This window comes from Nuphar pumila, chromosome 6 (assembly GCF_984573655.1).
Source record: "Nuphar pumila chromosome 6, dmNupPumi1.hap1.1, whole genome shotgun sequence".
NCBI classification, from domain to species: domain Eukaryota; kingdom Viridiplantae; phylum Streptophyta; class Magnoliopsida; order Nymphaeales; family Nymphaeaceae; genus Nuphar; species Nuphar pumila.
The window spans coordinates 25,640,042-25,666,626 of NC_143254.1; the positions used below are offsets into that span (position 1 = coordinate 25,640,042).

The window sequence follows — 26,585 nt, forward strand, 5'->3', positions numbered from 1 at the left end:
TTGAACAGGAAGGCAGTGAAATCTCAGTTGCATATGTACTGGGGCCAGGTTGTAAATCTGCAATGAAATTGTTGAGCTGATTTGGACTTGATAGTGAAGGACTGAATGACCAAATGGACTGTGCCTGAACTGGTTATCATGCCTGAGGTTCAATCTAGTCTGCCATTGCCTGTTTCCAAAATCAGATTCATCCTGCTAATGCTTCTTCATAAGGACCGAAAGAATCATGAATGTTATTCACCACACAAAGATGTAACCTATGCTCAAGTACCAATTCATTCATACAGAACATTTTCTTCCTCTTTTTTAATTCTTACAAGTTCACTTCTCTCTCTGCATTCATGATTCTTGCTCATGTTTTGAATTCTGGTTATCTAGGTGGATTTTATTTGTCTTAGCCATACAGCTTATGTTCTGGATACAAGAATCTGACTCCTGCACCTCCCCCCCACCACACACACACACACCAGGGGCGTAGCTAGGATTCATGTGAGGAGGGGGGGGGGGGGAAACAGGGGTGTAGCAAAAAAAAATTTATTTGTGCGATAGTCGGGGGTTCGGGGGCAGTGGCCCCGAAATTTTTTTTTTGAGATAAAATAAAAAATGGCTACAATTATTAATAAAAATCTATTTCATATGGACAAATCAAACTATTTGCTGCAGTCAGGGCTGGGCTGGGCTACAAAAATGGATAAAAATCTATTTCATATGGAATCAGGGCTGGGCTAGGACTGGGCTTTAAAAAAAAATTAACTGTTTCGGGAGGCAGGACTGGGCTACAGCCCAGTCCTGCCCCCCCCTAGCTACGCCTTTGCCACACACACACACACACCCCGCATGCCTAACTGGAAATGATGTCCTCTGGGGTGCACTTTGTCCCGTAGGGGCCTCTTTGTCAAGCCCGCACAGTGACTGCTTTGTCCCCAGGCAGGATTTGTTCCTCAAATCAAATGGCTCCTTATATGACCTAAAGTCATGTTCTCAGGGCTGCACTTATGTGAAGGTTTTTAGTGGTTGATCGTCTCCTTGCCCAATATCGTTTGAAATGGACTATCATCCGTCTAGGTCAACTTTTGCTGTTTACCTAAAACAAGCTGAGGAAACTCGATACCATGTTTTTTTTGGTTAAATTCCATACTGCTGCAGCTGTTTGAAAGCGAACAGGGACTGCACCTGAAAGTGACCAAAACAAGGGGGAAGGAAACATTTCAAAAAGAAACAAATCAGGCATGACTTGTTTCCTTTAAGGTTGTGGTTGCAAAGTTATGAGAAGTGACCAATGGGGGCTCCGATCATCTGGTGGCAGCAGTTTGTGCACATCACTATGTGATGGGATATTGCAAGTTTAAAATATGTAGGTGGTTGAATAAGTGTAGCAACGGGTCCCCTCTGCTTGTCTGGTGGGAGTAGTGAGTGCACATCACCATGTGTTGGGTCGTTGCAAGTTGAAATCCCAATGGTATGGTTGTGTATCCCCAGCTTGCCTATTTAAAAGAAAGTAGGAGCCTTAATTCGTTCAACTCTGCTATGGAAAAAAATGTGTAAGATAAAATAATTTCTTATGAAGCATGTGCTTCGAATCTAGGTTGAGCACGGGGCACTACATCATACTCAGATTGCATGAAGGAAGAGAAATGCCGAGTGGGTTTTGCAACGCCCAAATTCCTCACTTGGTGGAATGATTGGATATACGCCATGAAAGATCCACCGCATACTAGAACGAAAAGGATATTCAAATATACACAATATTTCCAAATTGCAGCATTTTTATTGTCTTTTATGACGCTTAGCTAGAGCGGCTATTGTAGTAGGTATTGATAGGATTTTGAAAAGACAAACCGCCTGATTGGGTTCTAGTTACCCCACATTGTAATCTGCATTGTATCACTGTTGTTTATTTAGTAGAGGTTTGCTACCTCCAGCTTGCTAGTAAAAAAAAAGCAAACAAGAAAAAACAACGTGCCTACTAGGAGAGTTCAATTAGTAAAAACTTGGAGAGTTTTTTTTTAATAAATAAGAACGAGAACAAAATAGTATACTACTTTGTTTCGGATGCCCAGTCGGAAAAAGTGCTATGTTGACTGTAGCCCTGTTTAGGTATCCGTGGTCTGAAAACCAATTGGCTTCGCCCTTGAGGCAAAGAGCACAACAACACCTAGCCAAAGTGCGTGGACCCCTCGTGGACAAGACCTATGTTGACTGTAGCCCTATTCAAAAGTTTAATTTGCTGAAAATAATCTAAAAGGAACTTGGCGTTACAAGTGCCTGTTTATTAGAAAATATCTTTAATCATTTCGCAAAGAAAGGGAATAGACTCATGCACCTAAATGACCTGCAAGCACATAGGAACTCAAGGACTAACATATCTTAATATATAACTCATGCACCTAAATGACCTGCAGCACATAGGAACTCAAGGACCAACATATCTTAATATATATGCCATGTTTGTTTCTAAGAAGAGAAAACATGGAGCGCCTAAGGGTAACTACAAGGGACCATCCTCATTAATAAGACATTTACATACAGGTAAAGGATAAATAAAATAGCAGAGCATAATTGCTGCTTCACCATCGAGACATTTACGTGTGCCGAAGCGACGCCAACCTCTTCTCAAGATCACCAACATCAACATTCGAACTGCCAGGGCAGCAAACCCTCATCAGAACAATCTAAGATATAATGCATATATGCAGAGAGAGAGAGAGAGAGAGGAATATTTTTACCCAGAAGAAACATTTTCAACTTTCTTTCCAGCAATGCGACCTTTGGGAGCTGAAGACAACTGCAGAGCAAAGAAGACATGAATTCAGCTTCAAAGATTACAAAATGATCAAGATATCTTTCACATATTAGAATTGAAATCAACCTGCGAGGCAACATCAACCCCAATTTCGTCCAGAACCTGCAGATGAATCATAGAGTGGAATCAGAAAATTAAAAAATGTAGATGAAATGTGCCAGTGAAAGATAAGAGAAAGTAGAAAAGAAAATCTCCTATCACGCATGAATGAAATGAGCAATATAGATCAAAGAGAACCTGGTTTGTGAGCTCCTAGATGAAATGTGCCAGTGAAAGACAAGAAAAAGTAGAAAAGAAAATCTGCTATCACGCATGAATGAAATGAGCAATATAGATAAAAGAGAACCTGGTTTGTGAGCTCCTCAGTTTCTTCTTCAGCCTCATCTTTGTCTAAAACATCATCAATGGCATCTGAAATCATCTCCATCTGCATAGCAGGAAAAGTTTGACCATTTAAAGACAATCAGAGACAACCCACCATAGGTGATCATAAATGTGTGTTTTTCTTTCATTCTCATTATTCAGACAATCAAATAGAAGCAAAAAAATCTACAGAAATACAGAATGTTGAAATGTGGAATAGCACATTATGCAATGGGATTGTATGAACATTTTTCTCTGAGAACCATAGCCCTTGAGACTCACCCAAGCCGAAACTATGAAAGTAATAAAGTTGAATTGTTACACGGAATCAGATGAATCTATTTGAGGCACTTGCTGGAATGCATAGTCACACATTTCTTGGATTGGATACTTTCATGGGAAAAAATGGAGACTTCCAATTGTGCAATCAGGCCCTCGAACAGAATTCTTATTTATGGTAAATATAAGAAAAACAGATCCATGATATCTTTTCCAATATGATCCAGATTGAGAGAGTGAACTTTCAGACGTAGTTGTTACAGAAGAATGACCTTTGCTTATACAGAAGATGCAAAAAGGCATCCACTATTTTGACCAACAAAATCCTTCAGAAACATAACTTGTTAGGATGAAGGGTGGAAGATAATGGTCAATCAAGGATACCTGAGTTTCTTAAACAAGAGTAAGAAATTAGAGGAATATAGGTGAAAACTTTGAAGGACCAAGGAATGTAGATGAGAGGACCACACATCTTAAAATTCTTGATGACCCTGAGTTTGTTAAATAAGAGTAAGAAATTAGAGCAAAATAGTACATAAAAAATTCTTGATGAAGTGCGTCATTTTGGATTGTCATTTCTGGGAATTGAACCAAAATAATGTATGTATTTTCAAAGACATACTCTTCTGTGAATGACAATACTAGAGATTTAAATAAGTTTGATTCTTTATCAGGTCGTAAAAGCCTACTTTCCCCTCTCTTCGGGATCTAACATCAATTGCAATGATTCGATAGGTGGCTCATTGGGATAGATAAGTGGATGGGCAATACTACCCCCCCCCCCCCCCCCGGAAACATATAGGAAGTTTTCTCCTCATACGGCTCATTGAGTCATCTTTTTTCATTCTTCCTTCCTAAGAATAAGAAAAAAATATCCATAAAATTGAATGCACATTCTAGAGATGAGTGCTTCAACTGTGTAGTACTCTTTTATCTGAAAGGTATGAATCAGAAGATTCGTCAGAGGAAAGGAAAGATGTAACTCTCAATCAGAATTCTAGGTTTCCCCTTAAAGCTCAATGCTAAATCCCAACTATATCTAAAAAGGCCATTATTACATTATGTAGAATTAATATAGAACGAATCTTCCGCTGGCTCCAGTTAACATTTATATTAAATCATGAACCTGGAATAGTATAAATGACACCAATGACCTATTTCAGTTTGCTACATTTTTGACCAATTAATTGGATGGGTCTAACTGGAAGACCTGTCACAAAAGGATAAGGGAGGATGAACGCAAATAAATTTCCAAGATTCAACCAAAAGTCATCCATTTGAGATGAAACTTAAAGTCAAATCGCTAGTTCCACACAAAAAAAGTTTTAGATTGTAGAGTAAGGACTACAGGCACTAGTACTCTAACTTAGAATAAAGAAACAATATCCCCTTTCTCTTTAGTCTCTATTCATCAATTTTGATGGGTTCGGACCAGCAGACAAATGTAAAGATTCAACGAAGATTTCAAGGTTTCCCTGAAAATCAACCCTCCATCCTACCTCAAATACTCACATCATATACAATAACAATAGCTGCAGACAATACTCCTAATGTGAACCAAAAGTCATCCATTTGAGATGAAACTTAAAGTCAAATCTCTAGTTCCACACAAAAAAAGTTTTAGAATGTAGAGTAAGGACTACAGGCACTAGTGCTCTAACCTGGACCCAATTCTTAGAATAAAGAAACAATATCCCCTTTCTCTTTAGTCTCTAGTTGATCAATTTTGATGGGTTCGGACCAGCAGACAAATGTAAAGATTCAACGAAGATTTCAAGGTTTCCCTGAAAATCAACCCTCCATCCTACCTCAAATACTCACATCACATACAATAACAATAGCTGCAGACAATACTCCTAATGTGAACCAATTCCTCAAAAGTTTTTGGCAAGTCTGACCCCACTAGGACTAAAATGTTTATCATAAAAAAATGAGGAAAAATTGCATAAAATTTAACTTCTTGTTCATGACGTAGTCATTAAATTATTTTTCAAGATAATTGAACAAAAAATGGAAATAACTGGCCATTTTTTTGTTAAGCATATATTGAATTTAATAACTGAAGAAAAACAATACCGTCATATCCATTTGTGCCGACTCCTTCTGAAATTCTTTCATCACTTTAGCCTGTTTGACTGGTGCCAATTGCTGAAAAAGGACCAATACATTGAATTAAACATGAGAATTGCATAGACGTTTGGCTGGTGCCAATTGCTGAAAAAGGACCAATATATTGAATTAAACATGAGAATTATATAGATGTTGATGGGGAATAAGTATAACACAAATTGGATAAGAGACTCGGGAGGAAAGATTTCCAATATTTTAAAAATTCAGCAGTAAGAACCACCTAGAAGAACTAAAAAAGTAGCATTTTCAAGAGAAATCATATGTGAAATGCTCCAACGAGAAAACCTTGTGTACTTGACATACCTTATTCATAGCAGCCATTGCTTTGCTGGCACCTTTCATTCCTACGGCAACAGAAGTATTTGCATACATTGCCTGAAAACAGTGTATTTTTCTCAGCAAATAAAAATGAAAAAAAGACCAACAGATCATGGTTGAACATTTTATAATCCAGACCTGTGTATGTGTTGCAACACCTCTGATCTGCGCACGGCTCCCTTGCAGATTAGCAATTTGCTGTCTCAGCCTGACAAGTTGACGAGCCAAAAATTTTCGTGGCAACCTAACACAGGGCACATACAAAAACAAAGAAAATAAATGTACAGATACATTGTTGTTCAAAATAGATGCACCTCCGATTGACTAAGATTTGTTTTGGCATAGGCCAGGTGAATAAAGATATCAACCGAGAGTGTCAAAGAACCAACTCAGGCTGATTTGGTTCCCAAGTCGGTACTGGATACTGGATGGCACCTAGGAGACTAATGCTGGTTCAGTCAATTTTTTAAAGAGATTCAAGCTCTGTCATCTCTGACTCTCAACCTGGACCAAGCGTGAGAATGACAAAACAACCTGAATTTATATTTGGGTCATGGACCTATTATATAACTCAAATTCTATGACAATTCATCATATCCAACTCAATTTAAATGAAAAAGGAAACTAATTTCCTTCTCATCACATACGAGGTTCTGGATTGCAAGTTAGCAGGCGAGTTACCTCGTTCCCGGTTTTAGCGGTCTTCTTGATCTCGGCCACTAATTTTTTCTCCTGCCATCATACTTTTCCAAGTTAAAATCTAGAACTATAAAAATCTTGAGATATGGGCCGAATGAATATACAGCACTATAACTAAAAGATCCAAACAGACCTCCAACTGCAGAGATGTAATCTCTCGTTCAATATCTGCACCACATTGATGCATCAGAAAACGAAAAAAGTAAAACCCCCACTCACTCAATTTCACAATAAGCAGATTAATGAACCAAGAGAAAAGGGAAATAAGAGAGCAAAAATCCCATAAGAAGACACAAAAATGACCCTAGAAAAAGTCACGCTTTAAATATTACACATAAAAAGGGGAAAAAAGAGATGCCAAGTTCATTAAAAAAGGAGAAAAGGGGAAAATCTTACTTCTTGTTGCAACAGACATTTCTCGCTTACTTGTCCTCAACTCTTCTGTAATATTAAAAAAAGAGAGAGAGAAAAGTTAGATAAAGTCTCCTCCCTTCACCTTCCTCCCAAAGGAGGAAGCATTAAGCACTATAACACAGAAAACAATCGAAACCCAAATCCACAAATCGAAGAATAGAAGAAATGGCCGAGCTGGGTGGAACGGAAATGATCAAATCGATGAGAAAAACGAATACCCTTAAAAGGATTGGGAACAGAAAGCCCCTAAAAAAAAAAAAGAGAACCTAGAAGCAGAGGAATACACCAACCTTTAGCCGAGGGTTTCTTCCTGAAGATGTTCATCTTATGGTCTAAGGGCAAACGGCGGCAGATTCGTTGAAGTCCCGACCTCGCCACCGAGAATAGAGAGGAAGACCTGCTTTCCGTGAGCACCATGAACGAATGCCGAGCTTTAGGGTTTAGGGTTTTCTGTGTGTGTGTGTGGCACCAGCCCTTTTTTCGTTTTTCGGGGAGCTCACTTATGATGTTCTTGGCCAACGTTCTGAAAAAAGTAACCGTTAGAAAGTTTCAGCTTTTCCCTCGGTATCCCTATTCTTTTGTTTTATCACAAATAGCTCCTTCTTTCGGATCAAAGGCATCTTGCCGGGATGGCCCCCACCTAAGCCCCGACCCAGACACAGGCAACCCGAAGCCTAGGGATATAAACGCTTCGGATTCGGGTCTGATGTAGCCAATATCAGATTGGACTAATTAGATGTTGGCTAAATGCATCTGGATTTGGTTTGAATTCAGATGGCGAAAAGCTCATACAGCGTCCAGTTTTTTTTTTTTAACATGTAACGGGATTCAGATCTCCATCAAATCTGAATATCCATTGCATTCCGTAGCAAAAGATTAAAGCCATATCCACATCCGATTACAATTGGATATGGTTTTTTGCTTACCAAATCCAACTAAATGGAGTTGGTTTTGGTCTGATATAAGATGAAATCTGATACATTGACCCTACCGGAGCCCCCTGGAATCTTGTTGGGTTCAGGCCAGGACCCATTACTATCATTTGAAATTTTATTTGGCCTTACCCGGACCCGGACCATTTACAAGTCCGACCAGGTTGCACCCGATTCTTATTGGGCTCGAGAGTCTGACGACAGACCAAATCCAGCCCAATTCAAGCCAGGTCTCAGCCTGTTGCCGATCCTTAATCATATACGTGAATCAGAATCCGAACACGGAACACTATGCAGTATATTCAAAGCAAAGCAAAGTTGAACATGGATCCATATTTGACAGGATCACACTGGATCCAGCAAAAAATGGGTTAAAAATCAGGGTTTCACATGAAAATATGCAAAAGGATAGGGTCTGATTCTGATCCAAATGTAGATCCAAAAAAAGTCGACAAAGTCCGCATCTGTTCCAGATTTACATTAGGATCATGCTTTAAGTTCAAAATCCTACAAGAATGTATCGGATTCACATTAGAGATCCGACTAAGTCCAATCTTTTTTAGTCCTTGGATGGAGGTGCAAATGGATCGGGATTTGGTTGGATATCCATTTTTAAATGTCATTTTTTTTTTTCAGATATACATTATGAAAGAGATGAAATCAGGTCAGAGTGAGCTCAGACGGTATTCCTTTGGATGCCATTGATCTTAAGATGAACGACATCCAAACCGAATGAGATGCCCATCAGTTGGATGGGGCCCATTTCTCATGAATGGCATCTGAATGGTTTAAAATGAATGGGTCCTGTTTGATTGGTGCCTTTCATTTTTAAGATGAACGGCATCCAATGAGCCTCTGCCCTGAAACTCTCATTTAAAAATAGAATCCGAATTAGTGCAGGTTGAGATTTTTGTAATCAGATTTGAATCAGGATTATATGATTAGACCCGTTTTGATTACGTCAGAACTTTATTTAATATCTGATTCATTTGATTTTTTACACCTAAAATCTGGCCATGTCTGTTTGGGAGCCAAGTTTGGGTGGAAATAGAAAATGAGAATAGATTTGTCATCTATATCCATTATCATTTTCACTGTGCAGTTGAAAATAAAAGACATGAGGTCATCTTTTTGAGACCTGAACTGAACTGGGTGCAACAATTTCTTTAGTCATAGCTAGTATGAAAAAGATACCAAGCCAAAAGAAATAGATAGGCCTATTAAACATTGAAAGAATAAAAACATTAAACTACTTTTTAAACAGTGATTGATGTTAGATGCGTTGGTGCTATGTTTAAAAAGTTTGAAAGTATGAATGACAAACCTACCCCTATATGATATCAGGGCATTATTAATGCTATCTTTTTGAAGATGAAATATATGATATTGAGTCAGTTATCACACTCTTAATTGTATGATTTATGTGGGTTTTGAGATCCACTAGTTTTAATTAACGAAGGAAGCAAGTCAATTGTCCCCCAACAAATACTATGATGAAAAATAACATGACTACTTAACGTTGGGATAAAATAACAAAACTACCTCTAACATAGAAAATTTAGATAATTTTTATGTGTTGTATTCAACCACAGTAACTATGAAAGAGAAAAGGATACGATGGGTTGTTTTGCAACAATTACGATCGGTTCAGCTTGTTATTGAAGATTAATAAAAAAAAAATGAAAGAAACAAGAGAGCTATACGACTATGGGGGTAAAAAGATAAACTTATCTTTATATGATAAGGCAATAACAATGCATTTATTATGCCATATACAACAAGATAAAATGTAAAATTACGAGTGAGAAGACACGATATTTAATTATACTTATGATCATTGAAATTCTCTCAATACAACATGTGAATTTTATACCAACTTCAATTTTAGTGAGCAAAATAACTGCTTTGATCATAGTTGTTATGAAAAGATAGTTTACAAAAAGAGATAAATAGGATTATTGCACAACGATGGGATAAAAAGACTAAACTACTCCTTGAATAGGAAACAAGGTTGACGTGTACATTATCATGTTTAAGAGATGTGAAAGTATAAATGTCATAGTACAATGTTCAACAACAAATACTATTGCGATGCCTACTACAAGAGGCATACTCACTATAATAAGAAATATATGAAAGCTACATGAAAGCAGGCTAAAAAGACAAACCTAGCACTATATGATAACAATGCATTTAAATGTCATCTTATAGAAGATGAAATATTAAAGTCTATGTGGCAAGATACCATATTCAGTCAGTTACAACGCTTGATACTCTTAACTGCATAATTTATGTGGGTTTCAACGTACGTTAGTTTTAATTAACAAACTAAACGGGTCACTTGTCTCCAACAAGTACAATGATGAAAAATAACACGACTACTAAATGCTAAGGTAAAATAACAAAACTATCTCAAAATAAAAAATATTGTATTCAACCACAACAACTATGAAAGTGTGAAGGATACGATGCTCTGCAACAAGTACATTGGTTAAGGTTGTTATTAGAGATTGATAAAAAAATGAAAGAAATAAAAGCCCTCTACAACTATGGAGTAAAAAGAAAACTTATCCTTACATGACAAAACAATAGCAAGGCATTTATTATGTCATTTACAATAAGATAAAATGTGAAATTATAAGTGACAAGATACCATGTGTAATTATACGAAGATCCCTTAAACTCTTTCAATACAATACATACACATGTGGGTTTTGTGCATACTTCAATTTAAGTGAACAAACTGAACCAAGTATCACATCTCCAACAATTATATTAATCATAGTTGGTATGAAAAAAATCAAGAAAAAGTATATAAATAGGACTACTAAATAATGAAAGGATAAAAAGACTAAACTTTCTTGAATAAGAAATGAAGTCGATGCATCCCTAGTGTTATGTTTAAGAAGTGTGAAAGTATAAATGACATAGTACGATATTCAACAAGTACTATTGTGATGCCTACAACTAGAGGTATATACACCGTAATTAGAAAAATAAGAGAGCTGCGCGGAAGCAGGATAAAAAGACAAACTTACCTTTATATTATAATTGGGCATTATTAATGTCATCGTTCAAAAGATCGAATATGAAAGTGTAAGTGACAAGATATGATGTTTAGTCAGTTATAATGATTAATACTTTTAACTAGATGATTTAAGTGGGATTCAACAAACCCTATTTGTAATAAGTGAACTAAACAAGTCACTTAACTCCAACAAGTACTATAATGAAAAATAGAACAAATACTAAATGTTAGGGTAAAATGATAAAACTACCCTTAAAATATAAATTTTGGTAATGTTTACATGGTATCATATTTTAACATAACAACTTTAAAAGTGTGAAGGATATGATGTGTTGTTATACAACAAAAATGTTGGTTAAGGCTGTTATTTGAGATTGATAAAAAAAACTAAAACAAATAGAAGAGATATGCAATTGTGGAATAAAAAGACAAACTCACCCCTATTTGACAAGACAATCACAAGACATTTATTATGCCATCTACAACAAGATAAAATATGAAATTATAAAAAGATGTGATTACTTATGATCTCTAAAACACTCTCAATACAATAAGTGAGACTTGTGCATTGTTTAATTTTGGTGAGCGAACTGAACTGATGGTCTCATCTATAACAATTGTTTTGATCATAGCTATGCAAAAAGAGATAAATATGACTACTAAACAATAAATGAGTAAAAAAATAAAATTATACCTTGAATAGGAAACAATGTCTATCTTTACGAGGTGTCATGTTTAAGAAGTGTGAAAGTACGAATAACATAGTATGATGTTCAATAAGTACTATCGTAATGATTGCTACTAGAGGTAAACCACTCTAATAAAAAACCTCTTACTGAGGAAAGGGCATTCTTAATGCCATCTTCTAAAAGATAGAATATGAAACTTTGAGTGACAAGATACGATGAATGCTTGACACTCTTAACTATATGATTTATATGGATTTTAACATACTCTAGTTTTAATTAACGAACTAAATTGGCCACTTGTCTCCAATAAGTACTGTGATGAAAAATAGCATAACTACTAAATGTTGAGTTACAATATCAAAACTATTGCTAAAATGGAAAATTTTGGTGATGTTTACATGGTGTTTGTATTCAACCATAACAACTTTGAAACTGTGAAGTATACAATGTGTTGTTTTGTAACGTGTATGTTGGTTAAGGTTGTTATTGAAATTGATCATAAGAAATGAGAGAAATTGGAGAGCTATACAATTATGGGGTAAAAAGATAAACTTACCCCTATATGACAAGACAATAATAAGGCATTCATTATGCCATTTATAACAATATAAAATGTGAAATTATGAGTGACAACATACAATCTGCCATTATGCTTATGGTTCTCGAAACTCTCTCAATATAACACATGTGGGTTTTGTGCATACCTCAATTTTGTTGAGTGAATTGAACAAGGTGTCTCGTCTCCAACAATGGCTTTTATCATAGCTGGTATATGAAAAGAAACTTTACAAAAATAGATAAACATGACTACTACACTGGGTAAAAAGATAAATTATATCTTTAATAGAAAATGATGCAGATGTTTACCTGGTGCCATATTTTTTTTAAGTGTAAAAGTACGCATGACATTGTATGATGTTCAACAACAAGTACTATTGTGATACCTACTACTAGAGGTATATTGAGCATAATTAGAAATATACATGAGCTACATGAAAGAAGGATAAATAAACAAGCATACCCTTATATGATGACTTGACATTTACTAACCTTAGATGATAACAGGGCATTCTTAATGCCATCATGCAGAAGATGGAATGTGAAAGTGTGTGTGACAATTAGTGATAACGCTTAACACTCTTAATTGTATTATTTATGTCGGTTTCAACATACACTAGTTTTAATTTATGAACCAAACAGATCACTTGCTTCCAACAAGTAGTATGAAAAAAAATAACATGACTACCGATTGTTGAGGTAAAATGACAAAACTACCACTAAAATAAAAAAATTACTGACATTTACATGTTGTATTCACTACAAGAAAAACATGGATTAGCGATGGATATTTGCGACGGATTTTTTTCGTCGCAAATGTGCGACGGATTAGCGAGAGAAAACTATCTGTCGCTGACATTCAAAATATTTTCAAAATTAACGACAAAATTATCTCCCTCGTAATTCCGTCGCTAATGAGCAATGAATTAGCGACGAAATCTTTCCATCGCCAAACACTACAAGAAAAAATGCTAATTAGTGACGAAATTAGCGAGAAAATTATTCTGTAGCTAATTTGTCGCTAATTAGCGAGGAAAAAATTTTGTCGCTAAGCCGTCGTTAAATTTTGATTTAAACCATCCCATCTGAGGCGCAAAATTTTCCCTCTCTCCTCATTCGAAATTTAAACTGATGACGACTTATTATACGTCGTGGCAGAGGAACGCGAGGAAGAATAGGAGTCAGAGTCGCCCGCTGGCGCTGGAGGACCAGGCCGACCCGACCTCTCCGGTTCGGTAAGTCATTTCCTTTTTTGAGCGTCTCATGGCTACCCTCCTCAGCAATCACTCCGTTCTTCACCACGACGATCATGTCGGTGCTCCTGATCGTGGAGAGGCAGTGGGCAATGGCGACAGTAGACTTGCTCACCATCACTCTGTCCAGTGCCTCCTGGACTACGTGCTCTAACTCCGCGTCGAGCGCGGAGGTGGCCTCGTCGAGGAGGAGGATCTTGGGGTCCTTGATGATGGCGATCCTATGCTTCTGCCCACTCGAGAGCTGGACGTCGCGCTCGCCCATGCAGGTGTCGTAGCCCCATGGGAGCGCCGAGATCAACCGGTGAGCATTCGCCGCCTCTGCAGCGACGATGATCTCGTCTTCAGAGTCAGAGCCATGCTTGTCATAGGCGATGTTGGCGCGGATGGTGTCATTGAGGAGGATGGGCTCCTGACTTACCAGCCACTGCGTTGTGCAGAATCAGAGAGCACGCCGGTTCAGAGTGCACCGGAATACCGCCCGCCAGGGATCAATTTTTTTAAAAAAATTTAGCGACGGATGAGCGACGAATAATATCCGTCGCTAATTTAAAATAGCGACATACTCAAGATAGATATTATCCGTCGCTAATTTAAAATAGTGACGTACTCGCGACGGATCATGTCTGTCACTAATCTGTCACAAATTAGCGACAGAAGTAGCAACAGATAAGTTCTATCGCTAATTAGGGACCAGGATTATGCGGCGAACGCTATCCATCGTTAATCCATCGCCAATCCGTCGCTAAACTGTTTAGCGACGGATTAGCGACGGATAACGTCCGTCGCTAATCCACGTTTTTCTTGTAGTGATTGAATGGCAATAACTATGAAAGTGTGAAGGATACAATGTGTTGTTCACCATCAAGTACCTTGGTTAAGGTTGTTAATAGAAATTGATCAAAAGAAATGAGAAAAATAAGAGAGTTATACAATTGTGGCATAAAAAGATAAACTTACCCTTACATGACAAGACAATAACATGCATTAATTATGCCATTTATAACAAGATAAAATGTGAAATTTTGAGTGACAAGCTAAAATATGCAATTATACGGATGATCCAAACTCTCTCATCACAACACGTGGGTTTTGTGCAAACTTTAATTTTGGTGAGCGAACTGAACTGTGTGTCGTGTGTCTAATAATTACTTTAATCATAGCTACTCAATGTTGGGGGCAAATGACAAAACTACTTCTAAAATAAGAAATTTTGTTGATGTTTAATTGGTGTTGTATTCAATCACAATAATTGTGAAAGTGTGAATGATACAATGTACTATTATACAACAAGAACGTTGGTTAGGGTTGTTATTAGAGATTGATCGAAATAAATGAGAGAAATAAGAGAGCTATACAATTGTGGGGGTAAAAACGATGAACTTATCTCTATTTGACAAGATAATCACAAGGCATTCATTATGTCATCTACAACAAGATAAAATATGAAATTATGAGCGAGAATATATGATGTGCAATTAATTATGATCTCTAAAACTCTCTTAATACCACACATGTGGGTTTTGTGCATACTTTAAATATAGCAAACTCAACTACATGTCTCAGCTCCAACAACTGCTTTGATCATAGCTAGTATTAAAAAAACTATGTGATAAGAGATAAATGAGACTACTAAACAATGAAGCGATAAAGAGACAAAACTTCTCATTGAATAGGAAACAATATCAATATATACTTGGTGCCATGTTTAAAAAGTGTGAAAGAATAATTAACATAGTACGATGTTCAACAACAAGTACTATTGTGATGACTACTACTAGAGGTAACCCAACGTAATCAGAAAAATAGGAGACCTACACGAAAGTGAGATAAAAATGCCAACCTACCCTTATATAATAACACAACATTCTTATTGTCATCTTCCAACATTTAGAATATCAAAGTCTGAGTGAGAAGATATGATGTTCAGTCAATTATAATGCTTGACACTCTTAACTGTATAATTTATGTGGGTTTCAATGTGCTATTATTTTAATTAGTGAAGTAAATGGGTCACTTGTGTCCAACTTGTACTTTAGTAAAAAAAATAGCACGAGTACTAAATGCTGGGAAAAAATGATAGAACTAGCACTAATATAGAGAATTTTGGCAACGTTTGCATGGTATTGTATTAAACTATAATTATGAAAGTTTAAAGGTTATGATGTGTTATTCTATAACAAGTACATTAGTTAAGGCTGTTATTGAAGATTGATTCAAAGAAATCAGAAAAATAAGTGTTATACAATTATGGAGTAAAAAGCTAAACTTATGATCCATACATGATAAAATATTAACAAAGCATTCATTACACTACAAGAAAAATATCAATTAGTGACAAAAATTTGCGATGAAATCAATCTGTCGTAATTTTGCGACGGATTAGCGAGAGAAAATGAGTCATCCCTAAAATATAATTTAGTTGCAGAATTTGCGATGAAACAATTCTGTCGCCAAATCCATCGTTAATTAGAGACAGAATTACATACGTTGCAATATGTGTCACAACTTAGCGATGGATTAGCATCGGCTTTTCCCCATCGATACTCTGCCGCTAATTAGCGATGACGTTTATGACAAAATATTTTGTCGTTAATCCGTCCCTCAGTAGCATCGGTGTTGGCGACAAAATTGTTCTGTCGCTAAGTTTCGATGTAAAACGCCCATCTAGGTCACGAAATCAACCCGCGCTGCTTGCCCCAGCCATCTACCGCTCTGTGGCGACTGCCCCGACCACCTACCGCTCTCCGATGACTGCTCTAGCCACCTTCTCCTCCCTGTGTTTGGTAGACACCTCGACGACCCTGAGAACTCCCCCTCTCTGTGTCTCCTCTCGTTTCCCCAGCGGCCACCGATGACTAGAGTCGCCGGTGACTGCGTCGACGATCTCCCCATTGCCGTCTCTCTCTGACCTTGCTCTCCAGAAACCTCCCTCGGCCGATGACCTCTTTTCCCTGATGACACCTTCCTCAAACCCTCTTGATTGCCGTCAACATAACCCCGAGCCCCATTCAACTGCTAACCGTCGCCGTTGTTGCTCCGGGGAGCATCACCATGCCTCTCATTCCGTTCCTCTCCTCAGGTAACTCTTTTCCCATTTTTTCTTCAGCCTTCTTCTCATTCATCTTCTTCGACCTTCTTCCTCCGACAGGCGGCAGGGTTGCCGCTTGCGTTGGGTCGAATGGCTGGCACGGGACAAGCCCCTGCTGCCCCCTCTATTTTTCGTTGGCAGGGGCCTCGGCCCCTGCTGCCGTTTTCTTCGTCCGACTTGGGGAAGGGCTCCCGAGGGGCCCTTGTGTTTTGATGAAACAAAAAAGATGAATGAGTATGTCAGGTCTTATTTTAACTAACGACCCATTCTACATGCTCTGGTCTTTTAAACCAAATCAAGCATCTTTCCAGTGAAGACAATCATTTTTATTTATACAATTTTCTTTTAACCATGATACATTATCACACTACGAGATTACCATAAACCTTCAGTCCAACCACTGTAGTACTAACATGTTGTGCATGTCTACTAGTACTACTATGATGAAAACGATATTGGTTAATAAAAAAGAAACCCAAACATTTTTTTAAAAGTTTTAATGTCCCATGTTTTAGGTTGGGGAATATCCGAGTTATTTTGGATAACGAAAAGGACCAGACATACGCACCACTTAGGGCTATGTTGTCGAAGCCTTTTGTTATGTTGATCAGGCTAAATAAATTGCGTAAGCGATGCCCAGTGTATGAAATCGTGCAATGGGCTAAATAAATTGTATAAGCGATGCCCGATGTACGAAACCTTATGTCAGGCAAAATAAATTGCGTAAAAAGGAACTTTTGTAGATTATAACGCGATGGCAAAGTAAATGATGTTATTTAAAATGGACAATAATACACAAAACTGCGTCCTTGAGTTATATATATATATATAATGTTAAAAGTATTTGGACATTTGTTTTCATATACAACTTTTTCCTACCTTGGAGATTGTCTGAATCTTTGACAATTCTAAGCGTAGGTTCTTAAAGGATCTTGTCTCGATAAGTGTGTCTCATTCATTGCACCGATCTGGTGCACTAAAAGATATTTTATCGTGTTGTATGATGTAAAAATGTTAATATCTTATATTAATAGAATATGTGATGATTGTGTCAAAGGGGTCGAACCCGAATCGAGTTTGAGTGCAAGACGAGTTCGGAATTAGTCGACTACTGAGCCGGGCTCAGTTTCCAACCAAGCTGAGCTTAATACCTAACCAATTAGGGATCGGGCTGAGCTCGGCAACTCGGTTCTGGTTGGGCCCAAAGCAGCAATAGTTGCTATTGCTGCTGCGCATGAGGGCGATGACCAGAAGAGAAAAGGAAATAAGAGGGGGAGCTGGGGGTCTAGGTGGCTCGTCTAAGCTGGACCGAATCAAACCTAAGCCCCAGGGTTTACCTAAACTTGGTTGGGCTGGTGGGCTCGACTCAGCCGAGCCCAACCCAACCCACTCAATACCCCAGGCCAGTGGAGTGGGTGGGCTTGGGTGGGTCGAGCCCCCCCTCCCTGACAGGGTTCGAGGAGTCAGGCAAAAATCGAGCACAACGGTAGTCATGTTGACGTTGTCATTGCTTGGGGCGGTGGAACAAAACCACCACCCAGGTGGCTTTGGCCTCCTAACCGCATAGGTGATGGTAGTGGGGAGGGAGTGGGTTCCCTTCGGCCGCCAAAAAAAAAGAAAAGTAGTAGCAGCCTCTGGCTGCTGCTAACCCTTTTCTTTTTCAGAAATAAAACAAAGAGGTTTCTAAGCACCCTCTCTTTTGGCGAGCTAGCAGGGAAGAAGAGAGGGAGATAGGTAGCGGCTTCAACCTCCTCACCTGGTCGACCACCCAATATGGACACAGAAACAGCCAACAACTGCCTACTGTTCTCTGAGAAAACATAGGAAGAAGGAGAAGAGGGTACAGGTGTAGGTGACTCGACCCCTCCATCCGACAAAACTAAAAGATAGAGCAAGAGAGAGGGACTTAGCGGAGAGCATCCGATGATCGGGTGGAAGTGCAGAGAGAGAGAGAGAGAGAGAGAGAGAGGGCTGAGACGTGGCCCCGGCGTGAGAGAGAGAGAGAGAGAGAGAGAGAGACGGGCGAGAGAGAGTCGGGTCAGGGAACTCCGACATGAGAGAGAGACGAGATCGGGTTTGCGATTAAAAAGAAACCTCCCCCTCGCCCCCCCTTGGGGTTTTAAATTGGCTAACAGGGAGGCGGGCGGGGGCGGGGTGTCGATTGGTGAGTCGACTACCCATCCGGATCCAGTCCTGGATCCAATTTTTTTTTAAGGAAACCGAGAGATACGAGTCTTACAAAATCACTCACGTTGAACACATTTGTGTGGTTAAAATTTCAAAAAACACGAAAAGTCTGATAAAATATTTCAGTTAGCATTGTGCCATATTTAGCACAAATCTTGTATCACGTATATATCATAAAATTTTAAGCTTCAAATACCATGTTTTCCACCCAAAATGCATCATCCAAGTGCCAATTTCTAGTAAATCAGTCATGTTCAATACATTTGTATGGTTAAAATTTCAAAAAATACAGAAAGTCTGATAAAATCTTTCATTTAGCATTGTGCCATATTTAGTACAAATCTTGTATTATATATATATATATAGTAGGTAGTGGCTACCTACTACTTTTCTAGCCTACTGTCAGCCGTGAAGTATTTTTTCATGCTTTTCTTAATTCTGACTAAACAGATGTGATCTACAAATTTGATTTTATAGGAATCGACTCTTGGATGGTCTGATTTTGACACAGTTTGGTTTTTATAAAATTTAAAAATAGATGGTCTAAAATTTTTTCAAAAAGAGAAGCACAACGAGACGGCTCGTGACCCTCGTGATTTTGTCCTTAGTTTCTCCCTCACCCACAGAGGGTTTTAGCTTTTAAGCACGAACTTAAAACGAGATTTCAAAATGGTTTTGATCGGGCAGACTGGTTTCAAAAATTGCCACCTCTCTCGGCATGACAGCCACCAACCAGGGGCGTAGCTAGGGGGGGGCAGCCCAGTCCTGCCTCTCCAAACAGTTAATTTTTTTTTTTTTAAAAGCCCAGTCCTAGCCCTGACCTGATTACATATGAAATAGATTTTTATCCATTTTTTAGCCCAGCCCAGTCCTAGCCCAGCCCTGACTGCAGCAAATAGTTTGATTTGTCCATATGAAATAGATTTTTATTAATAATTGTAGCCATTTTTTATTTTATCTCAAAAAAAAAAAATCGGGGTAGCTGCCCCCGACTATCACACAAATAATTTTTTTTTCTACAACCCTGTTTGCCCCCCCCCTCACATGAATCCTAGCTACGCCCCTGCCACCAACTATGGCGAGAGGAGGGGCATGCCCATAGGGTTTTCAGAAATCCAATTTTAGGTTTTATACCTATAGACTCTATAACAAGGACTTTGCATGTCACTGTTATCTTCGTTAATAGGTTTTATACCTATAGACTCTATAACAATGACTTTCTATGTCGCCGTTATGTAGTTATCCCATAACGGTGACTTTACATGTTGTTATATAGTTACTTTATAATGACATCGTACAAAATCACGATTATATAGTTACTCTATAACAGCGATATATAAAGTCATTGTTATTGCGACAATTTAACTCCATCAATAGCGGTGACTTTTTTGTGTCGCCATCAATAGGTCGCCACTATTGACCCATATTCTTGTAATGAGTGGTTAGATTCAAGAAAAAAGAACAAAAAATCATGAAAATTTGAAGTTCACACATTAGTTCTCATATTTTCACTTCACATATTCTAGTGACTATATATATATATATATATATATATATATATATATATATATATATATATATATATATATATATATATATATATATATATATATATACACGTATTTTCAATTTATTTTACAAAACCTGATATTTTTGCAGTACGATTCTTGTACAACACACGTCAGTAATTTTTCGATTTTTTTTAAAAAGCCTATTTGAGAATAATAATTTCTTACATAATGCATGTTCACCAACCAATGAACTAGCCAGATTGCTTTAACATGGTCTAATAAAACGCATTGAGAACGATAGCAACCTTGTACTTTATTCAATAATCAATTTCCCTCTAACAAAAATGCCTAAAGGGGGAGGCAAAAACATTAAAATTTAAGGATTTAAAAGTCACAAGGGTCAAATATAGTAAAAGTTTGCAATAATGGGATCCCAAGGTGGGTAAGGGGACGTGATTGTGTGTTGGGGGCCAGAACACCATTTAAGTGTTCTGCTCTTTAATAGGGGTGGCCTCTAGTTGGGCCGAGCACTTTTTAAAGTGTCCTGCCCTGAACACTGGCCTCTGCTTCCATGATAATAACACGGGACATTGGGGATCTATTACCCCAATGAACGGGGTGACCCGTTTTGGCTACACTCGCGAGATGTGCACATGTTATATAGTAGGTTCCCATTTCTCTCTCTCTCTCTCTCTCTCTCTCTCTCTATATATATATATATATATATATATATATATATATATATATATATATATATATGCGAGAGAGAAATGGGAACCTACTAAATGGGCAGTGTGCTGTATTTTTTCAAAATTCTGACTATACAGATATGATGTATATGCTTGTTTTTATAAGAATCAGTTCTTAGTGTAATTTATTCAGATGCATGGATAGGTTTTTATGAGGTTTAAAAAATCAACAGCCTACAATTTTCATAAACTTTGGTGGCTCCACATACCATTTTTTCATCCAAAATTTATGATTCAAGTATCGATTTCTAGTAAATTAATCATGCTGAACATATTTATGGCATCAAAATTGTAACAAAAATACCGAAAATCCAATTACAAGTTTCATTTAGCACCATGCCCATTTAGCATGTTTCCATCTCTCTCTCTCTCTATATATATATATTTGAAAATCTGTTCTAATTCTTAAGAATATCGCATTCATATATGATTTAGGTTAATTTCTCTATATGTAGGTTTTCATTTTCTCAAGCTCTTTGGTTAGGTTAATTAATCGAATACTACTAGTAAATTATGTTTTTAATGATAGAGATGAGATTCACAAATAAATCACAATGGAAAAGGATTAACTTATCATGATTGGAATAGGATATTGATTGACCTTTTTTGTTTTCAGAACAAGGAAATATATGTTATAATCAAGAAAAGTTTAGCTTTATTTAATGTGATGTATATCCAACTGTCTCCTCCAATACATGACTTCCCTTGTTCACTCAAACTTAGTCTATGAGCACCATTATGCTTCTATTTTTTAAAACACTAAAGAGAAACCTACAGCACCATTATTTGATGAGCTTATGTCATTTGGAGAGATGCATTCCATTGGGGTTTATGTCCTTGTAATCCTGTTTGAGGGTGGAGATTTCATTCTTGATTGGACTACCTCAAGGCAGACGTATACCTTGAAATCTTCAAGAACAAAGCCTCCACTCAAACAAGAGAGACTACATCACAGGGACACGCCGTTTAGGGCACCATGTTTGAAGGGGTGACAATGGACCTGCCACATGTCAGTGACGACCAGTCTAAACATTATATTATTGTCTAATAAAAATTCTAGATACATGATCTGTTGACTTTGACTTTTGGATGCCGCGTTTTGCTTGCTTTTATTTTTTATACCTCATGCGTGAGATTTTCTTTTATTTTTTTTCGAAATCATGGGATCAAAGTCAAATCTTGCTTGCAAGAGAGAGAGAGAGAGAGAGAGAGAGAGAGAGAGAGAGAGAGAGTTCATGATGTGAGGTTTACTCTACTTAATGTAAACGGGTCGGACCTACATCAGATCCGGGCGCATTTAGCCCTGGGTCCGATGCTGTAGCAGGCTCGGTCTGTGTCTGGGTCTGACTCAACCTTGTATAGACAAAGCTGAAGTTGAGTCATGATATTGATACCATGCAAAAAAAATTTTTTTTGGTATGAACCTGAGTTTGGTAGGAAAAACGTTGTTATAACAACACCAGGTCCACCACCCAGGTGGTATCCCATGTGGTAAGCGGGGTCCTGTGCCAAGCTGAAGGCCCAGGTTCGAATCCCTCTGCCACATGGGGCTTAAGAGATATCTGATAGGGGTTTGCCTAACTCCAGCTAGCCTTTCAAAAAAAAAAAAACCCACCACCAGGTCCATATATTATTTACTCATACTCCTATAAAAGGTACTTCTCATTCTCAACGAGCAACGAAACATTTTAAAATTCATAACTCGCATTCTTCTGAGTGTAAACAAGCCAAACCCAAGTTCCAACGAGTCATGACATAACTATGTGTCGGGGCGTTGCAATCCAAGTTGGTTTGGGAACTTGAAATATTTTTGGTGTCTACAATGATCAATGAAGAATGAATCCTCATGAAGATGAAGAGGCACCGAAACAGAGCAAAAGGCCAAGATCCAGTTTAAGATCTAAGACAGCTAGTGCAGTAGCAGTTTAGGTAGTGTAATGTTAGCATAGGGGTAATTTGGAAACACGATATTGTATGTGGAAACTAGGTAATGGCCTATTAGCAAATTGGTTTTGGATCAGTTTGATAACAATGGGGTTGGATCCCTAAAATACCACCAAGGTGGCCCGCCTCCCTTGGCCAAGTGTTGGTTCTGTTTGGGAACTGCTGGTCCTGTTTGAAAACTAGTCAGGGAAAGGAATTATGGAATCCACAAATTCTGTGGATTGGGTACTTCCCACCTACCTGTTAGGGAGCACCATCATAAATCCGGCGAGCACTTTGCAAATCCATTTTTTAAATTGTTCGGTTTCATAGTTCCTTCTCTAGCTACCTGTTTTCAAATAGATTTCCAATGTCTGTGTTTGCTTCCAGTCCAATGACATGACAACATTTCATAATATGGTGCTTGGATGGCTGCAGTCATTGCTTTGCTTTGACTTAGCTTGGTCCGACCAACTTCACAAGCTGTCCAAGTCAAGTCTGATGCATTGAGCTTGGTTGGGGCGTGGATTTATAGCTAGAAACAGTTTAATGAATGGGTTTGGCTTTTAAAGGATTTCCGGTGGATCAAAAACATGCATATATGCTCACACGGAGGACAAATGTGCATAACTGTTCCCTGTTACAGAGCTCCCGTTTGAAAACTCTGGCAAATACTCGCGAGATCTGAATTTTCCTCCATATATATATATATATATATTGCAGTACTTTTTTGTTTTATAATTGAGAAAACATCAACAACATATACAGAAATGCAGAACCAAAGTTGCCAATGAACTAATCAGAGGAATCAGTCTTAATGTCGCTAATGAAGGAATTGCTCACTTGAATAAGCCAACAAGGGGGGTACAGAATAATCAAAATCCTCCCATTCTTCCATTATACAAGGTATGTAAGGGTTAGCTGCTGCGTTCAATGGTTATTTGTGGCTGTGCTGATTCAAAGGCTTCATCTGGGTGGCTGTGCAGATTCAAAGGCTTCAGCACTGCTGCTCAATTTGGGTGGCATTGCATCTCTGGCTAGACAATTACTGCATCCTACCAAAGTTCTTGGTAACCCGGTCAAGAATTTGCGCCACATCATTCTCATAATTCTTGAAATTTTCCATCATTTGGACCAGTGTCTGCAACTTCATTTGATTCAGTTGCTCTTCCACGGCCTGAAATGTTGGCCTCATGTCAGAGGTTGAGGAGTTTGACTTCACCTGGTCTATCATGTTATCCCATTGCATTTGCCTCTCTTGTCTTCGTTTGGCCTCGGTTCCCGGGCCCATGTGAGAATTTGCTGCAGCAGAGGAGCTCTCACCCCTTTGTATCGGTTTCTGCTCTTGCACTTGCTTCGTCTTTTCTTGTGGGGGATGAGTTACTGGCACCGTGTAATTGTCGGTTCCAATCGAGGGGCTTGCTGAACTTGGCTGCTCTGCAATTTGCACTGGTTTCAGCCCCTGAATTTGCTCCATTTGCTCTAGTATGGCTTGAGGTCCTGACATCATGTATGGATTGGGTCCAACAGAGGTGCCTGTTGAACTCATCTGCTCTGCTCTTTGCCCCTGCATTTGCCTCAGCTGTTGTTGCATGGCTTGAACTCCTAATAACCCCATGTACGGATTGGTTCCATGTAATGCACCGGCCCGGAACTGCTCTGCCATTCGCATCATCATTTGCTCTCCCATTCGATTCAATTGGTTGTACATAGCACTAACCCCTGGGCCCATGTTAACTTTGTTGGTCAGGTTCAATGAGCCATAGTTAAGTTCATACATGACCCTTTCCACAATAATCTGGATCAACTTTGCCTCATTACTGCCAATTTGCACATCAAAGAACATCAATAGATTAGCAACATGATCCCAGCCACTCTAACGCAGGATGCCGTCCATCCTAACAATAATGAAGGGCATCCGGCATCCTAATGTAAATTGCCCCTTCATGGAAATTCACTCCACAACCAGGGGCGTGGTTGCTTCCTCACAACCATGAGTTGCCTTTTTATCCGGAGTGAAAGCAGCTAGGATAGGCCCATTGGACCTGATTGCCCATTTGGCTTCACATCTTACTCCACCTTAATTATTCAAGAAATCGTGCCATCATGCTGTTATCTGCCATAAGGACCTTAACTTTACTGATGCATCTACTAGCAACCAACCAGTGACAAAATTAAAGCAACAGGGGAGTTCTTTCATCGTGGCCTTGCAACCAATTCTCAAGGTAAGGAAAAGCATAATAATCAATCTTAATATTAAAAAAAAAAACTTAATATATACTCTAATAAATGGAAAAAAAGAAGAAGCTTTCACTGCCTAAAGAAGCATAGGGTAGGGCAGGTACAATTGTTGGAAACAGAATCATGCCTAAAGAAGCATAGAATAAACATGTACCCTGTTGGAGAGAGAGAGAGTAACTCACCCATTGGCAACGTTCCTGATATCATAACCAGAGATCTCTGCAACTTCTCTTAGAGCACTCCTCCACTCCATCACCGTCCCCTGGTCGAAACGCAATATGTGACTCCGGAAGGCCGCATCGAAACACCCCCTCTGGTGTCGGACGTCAGAGGGATCGACGTGGTAGAAGACTGGAAGGATAATCTTCTTGCACTGCATCATCTTGGCCAGCTCCATCAGACACCACCTTGAGTCCCCATAGGACCTGGAGAATATGGGGATGCAGATCTCCGACCCTTCGATCGCCCTCCATATGCTCTCGCTTATCCTCTCCCCTCTCTGAAGGCCCTCTTCGTCCATGAAAGTTTTGATACCTCTCTGGTAGAGAGCTTCGTACAGGTGGCTTGCGAACGTCTTGCGAGTGTCCTCTCCCCTAAAACTCAGAAACACTTCGAACTCCGAAGAAGAAGAAGAAGAAGAAGAAGAAGAAGAAGAAGACGATGATGATGATGAAGACGATGCCATGGATGATGATGCCTCTGCAATGAAGAAGCAGGCCTGAGAATAGGGAAAAAAATGGTGATGGTGATGTTTAATAAGATGAGGAAAACGGTGATGACGGCTCTCAGACGAAATAAATTTTCTTGAGAGTTGACGGAGACGGAAGATACAAGTCCCTTTAAAAAAAGAGAAAAGAGATGAAAGTGTCGCGGAAAGAAGAAGAGGAGGGACGCGACTCGATTTGTTGACTGACTTTTGGAAATCGCGTTCTTCTAGAGATATCCAAAACGCTTTCTTCATCTCGAAGCTTTTGGACATGATCCCACAGAAAACGCTTTCTTCATCTCCATAGGGATGTTGGCTGGCTTGAGTTTGGGCTGGGTATCCTACCGTCCCCAATTTGTTTAGTTGGATTCTGCAAAGAGTTTCTGATCTGAATAGATAACAGATCAACTTCAGTCCGGATTTCACTTTGGATCTGAGTATATCAGACTCCGTTTACATATAAATATGCGTCGGATTAAGATAGTTAAATGGTCCTGAGTTGTATAAGGGCCTTTCTCATCTGAATCCAAATCCGATTAGTAGCCTATATCACCAATCCAGATCAGATTAGTATACATTACTAGCAAGTTCCGGGTCCACTTGCCGTGAAGAATGTCCAGGTTAAGTGTGCAAGCGAAGCTTGGTTGGACCTCCAATTCAAGCCAACATTATCTTTCGAATATGAATGAATACAATAAGATCCAAATGTAT

General features: G+C 38.6%; 3 protein-coding genes across 4 annotated transcripts in view; 1 reads left to right on the plus strand and 2 right to left on the minus strand.

Annotated features, from left to right (window-relative positions):
• Positions 1-401, plus strand: part of LOC149834414 (DNA repair protein recA homolog 1, chloroplastic-like) — a 48,661-nt gene extending 48,260 nt beyond the window's left edge. The window contains exon 14 of one of the 2 annotated variants that reach the window (XR_016432771.1): positions 9-401. The gene's annotated coding sequence lies outside the window, so the exon portion shown is untranslated. The remainder of the gene's footprint in view (positions 1-8) is intronic. The other variant, XR_016432770.1, reaches the window with a different exon arrangement.
• Positions 402-2,582: 2,181 nt separating this feature from the next.
• LOC149834415 (vacuolar protein sorting-associated protein 2 homolog 3-like) lies at positions 2,583-7,007 on the minus strand. Its single transcript, XM_090009361.1, has 9 exons — positions 6,989-7,007; positions 6,697-6,760; positions 6,032-6,137; positions 5,879-5,950; positions 5,522-5,593; positions 3,150-3,230; positions 2,870-2,905; positions 2,727-2,785; positions 2,583-2,640 (listed from the first exon to the last, which is right to left on the minus strand). Exons 1-9 carry the CDS (start codon positions 7,005-7,007, stop codon positions 2,583-2,585), a joined length of 567 nt encoding a protein of 188 aa, XP_089865487.1.
• Positions 7,008-23,644: 16,637 nt separating this feature from the next.
• LOC149834416 (uncharacterized) lies at positions 23,645-25,978 on the minus strand. Its single transcript, XM_090010116.1, has 2 exons — positions 25,351-25,978; positions 23,645-24,747 (listed from the first exon to the last, which is right to left on the minus strand). The coding sequence occupies exons 1-2, from the start codon at positions 25,851-25,853 to the stop codon at positions 23,973-23,975; spliced, it is 1,278 nt and encodes a 425-aa protein (XP_089866242.1). The 5' UTR covers positions 25,854-25,978; the 3' UTR covers positions 23,645-23,972.
• Positions 25,979-26,585: the final 607 nt, after the last annotated feature.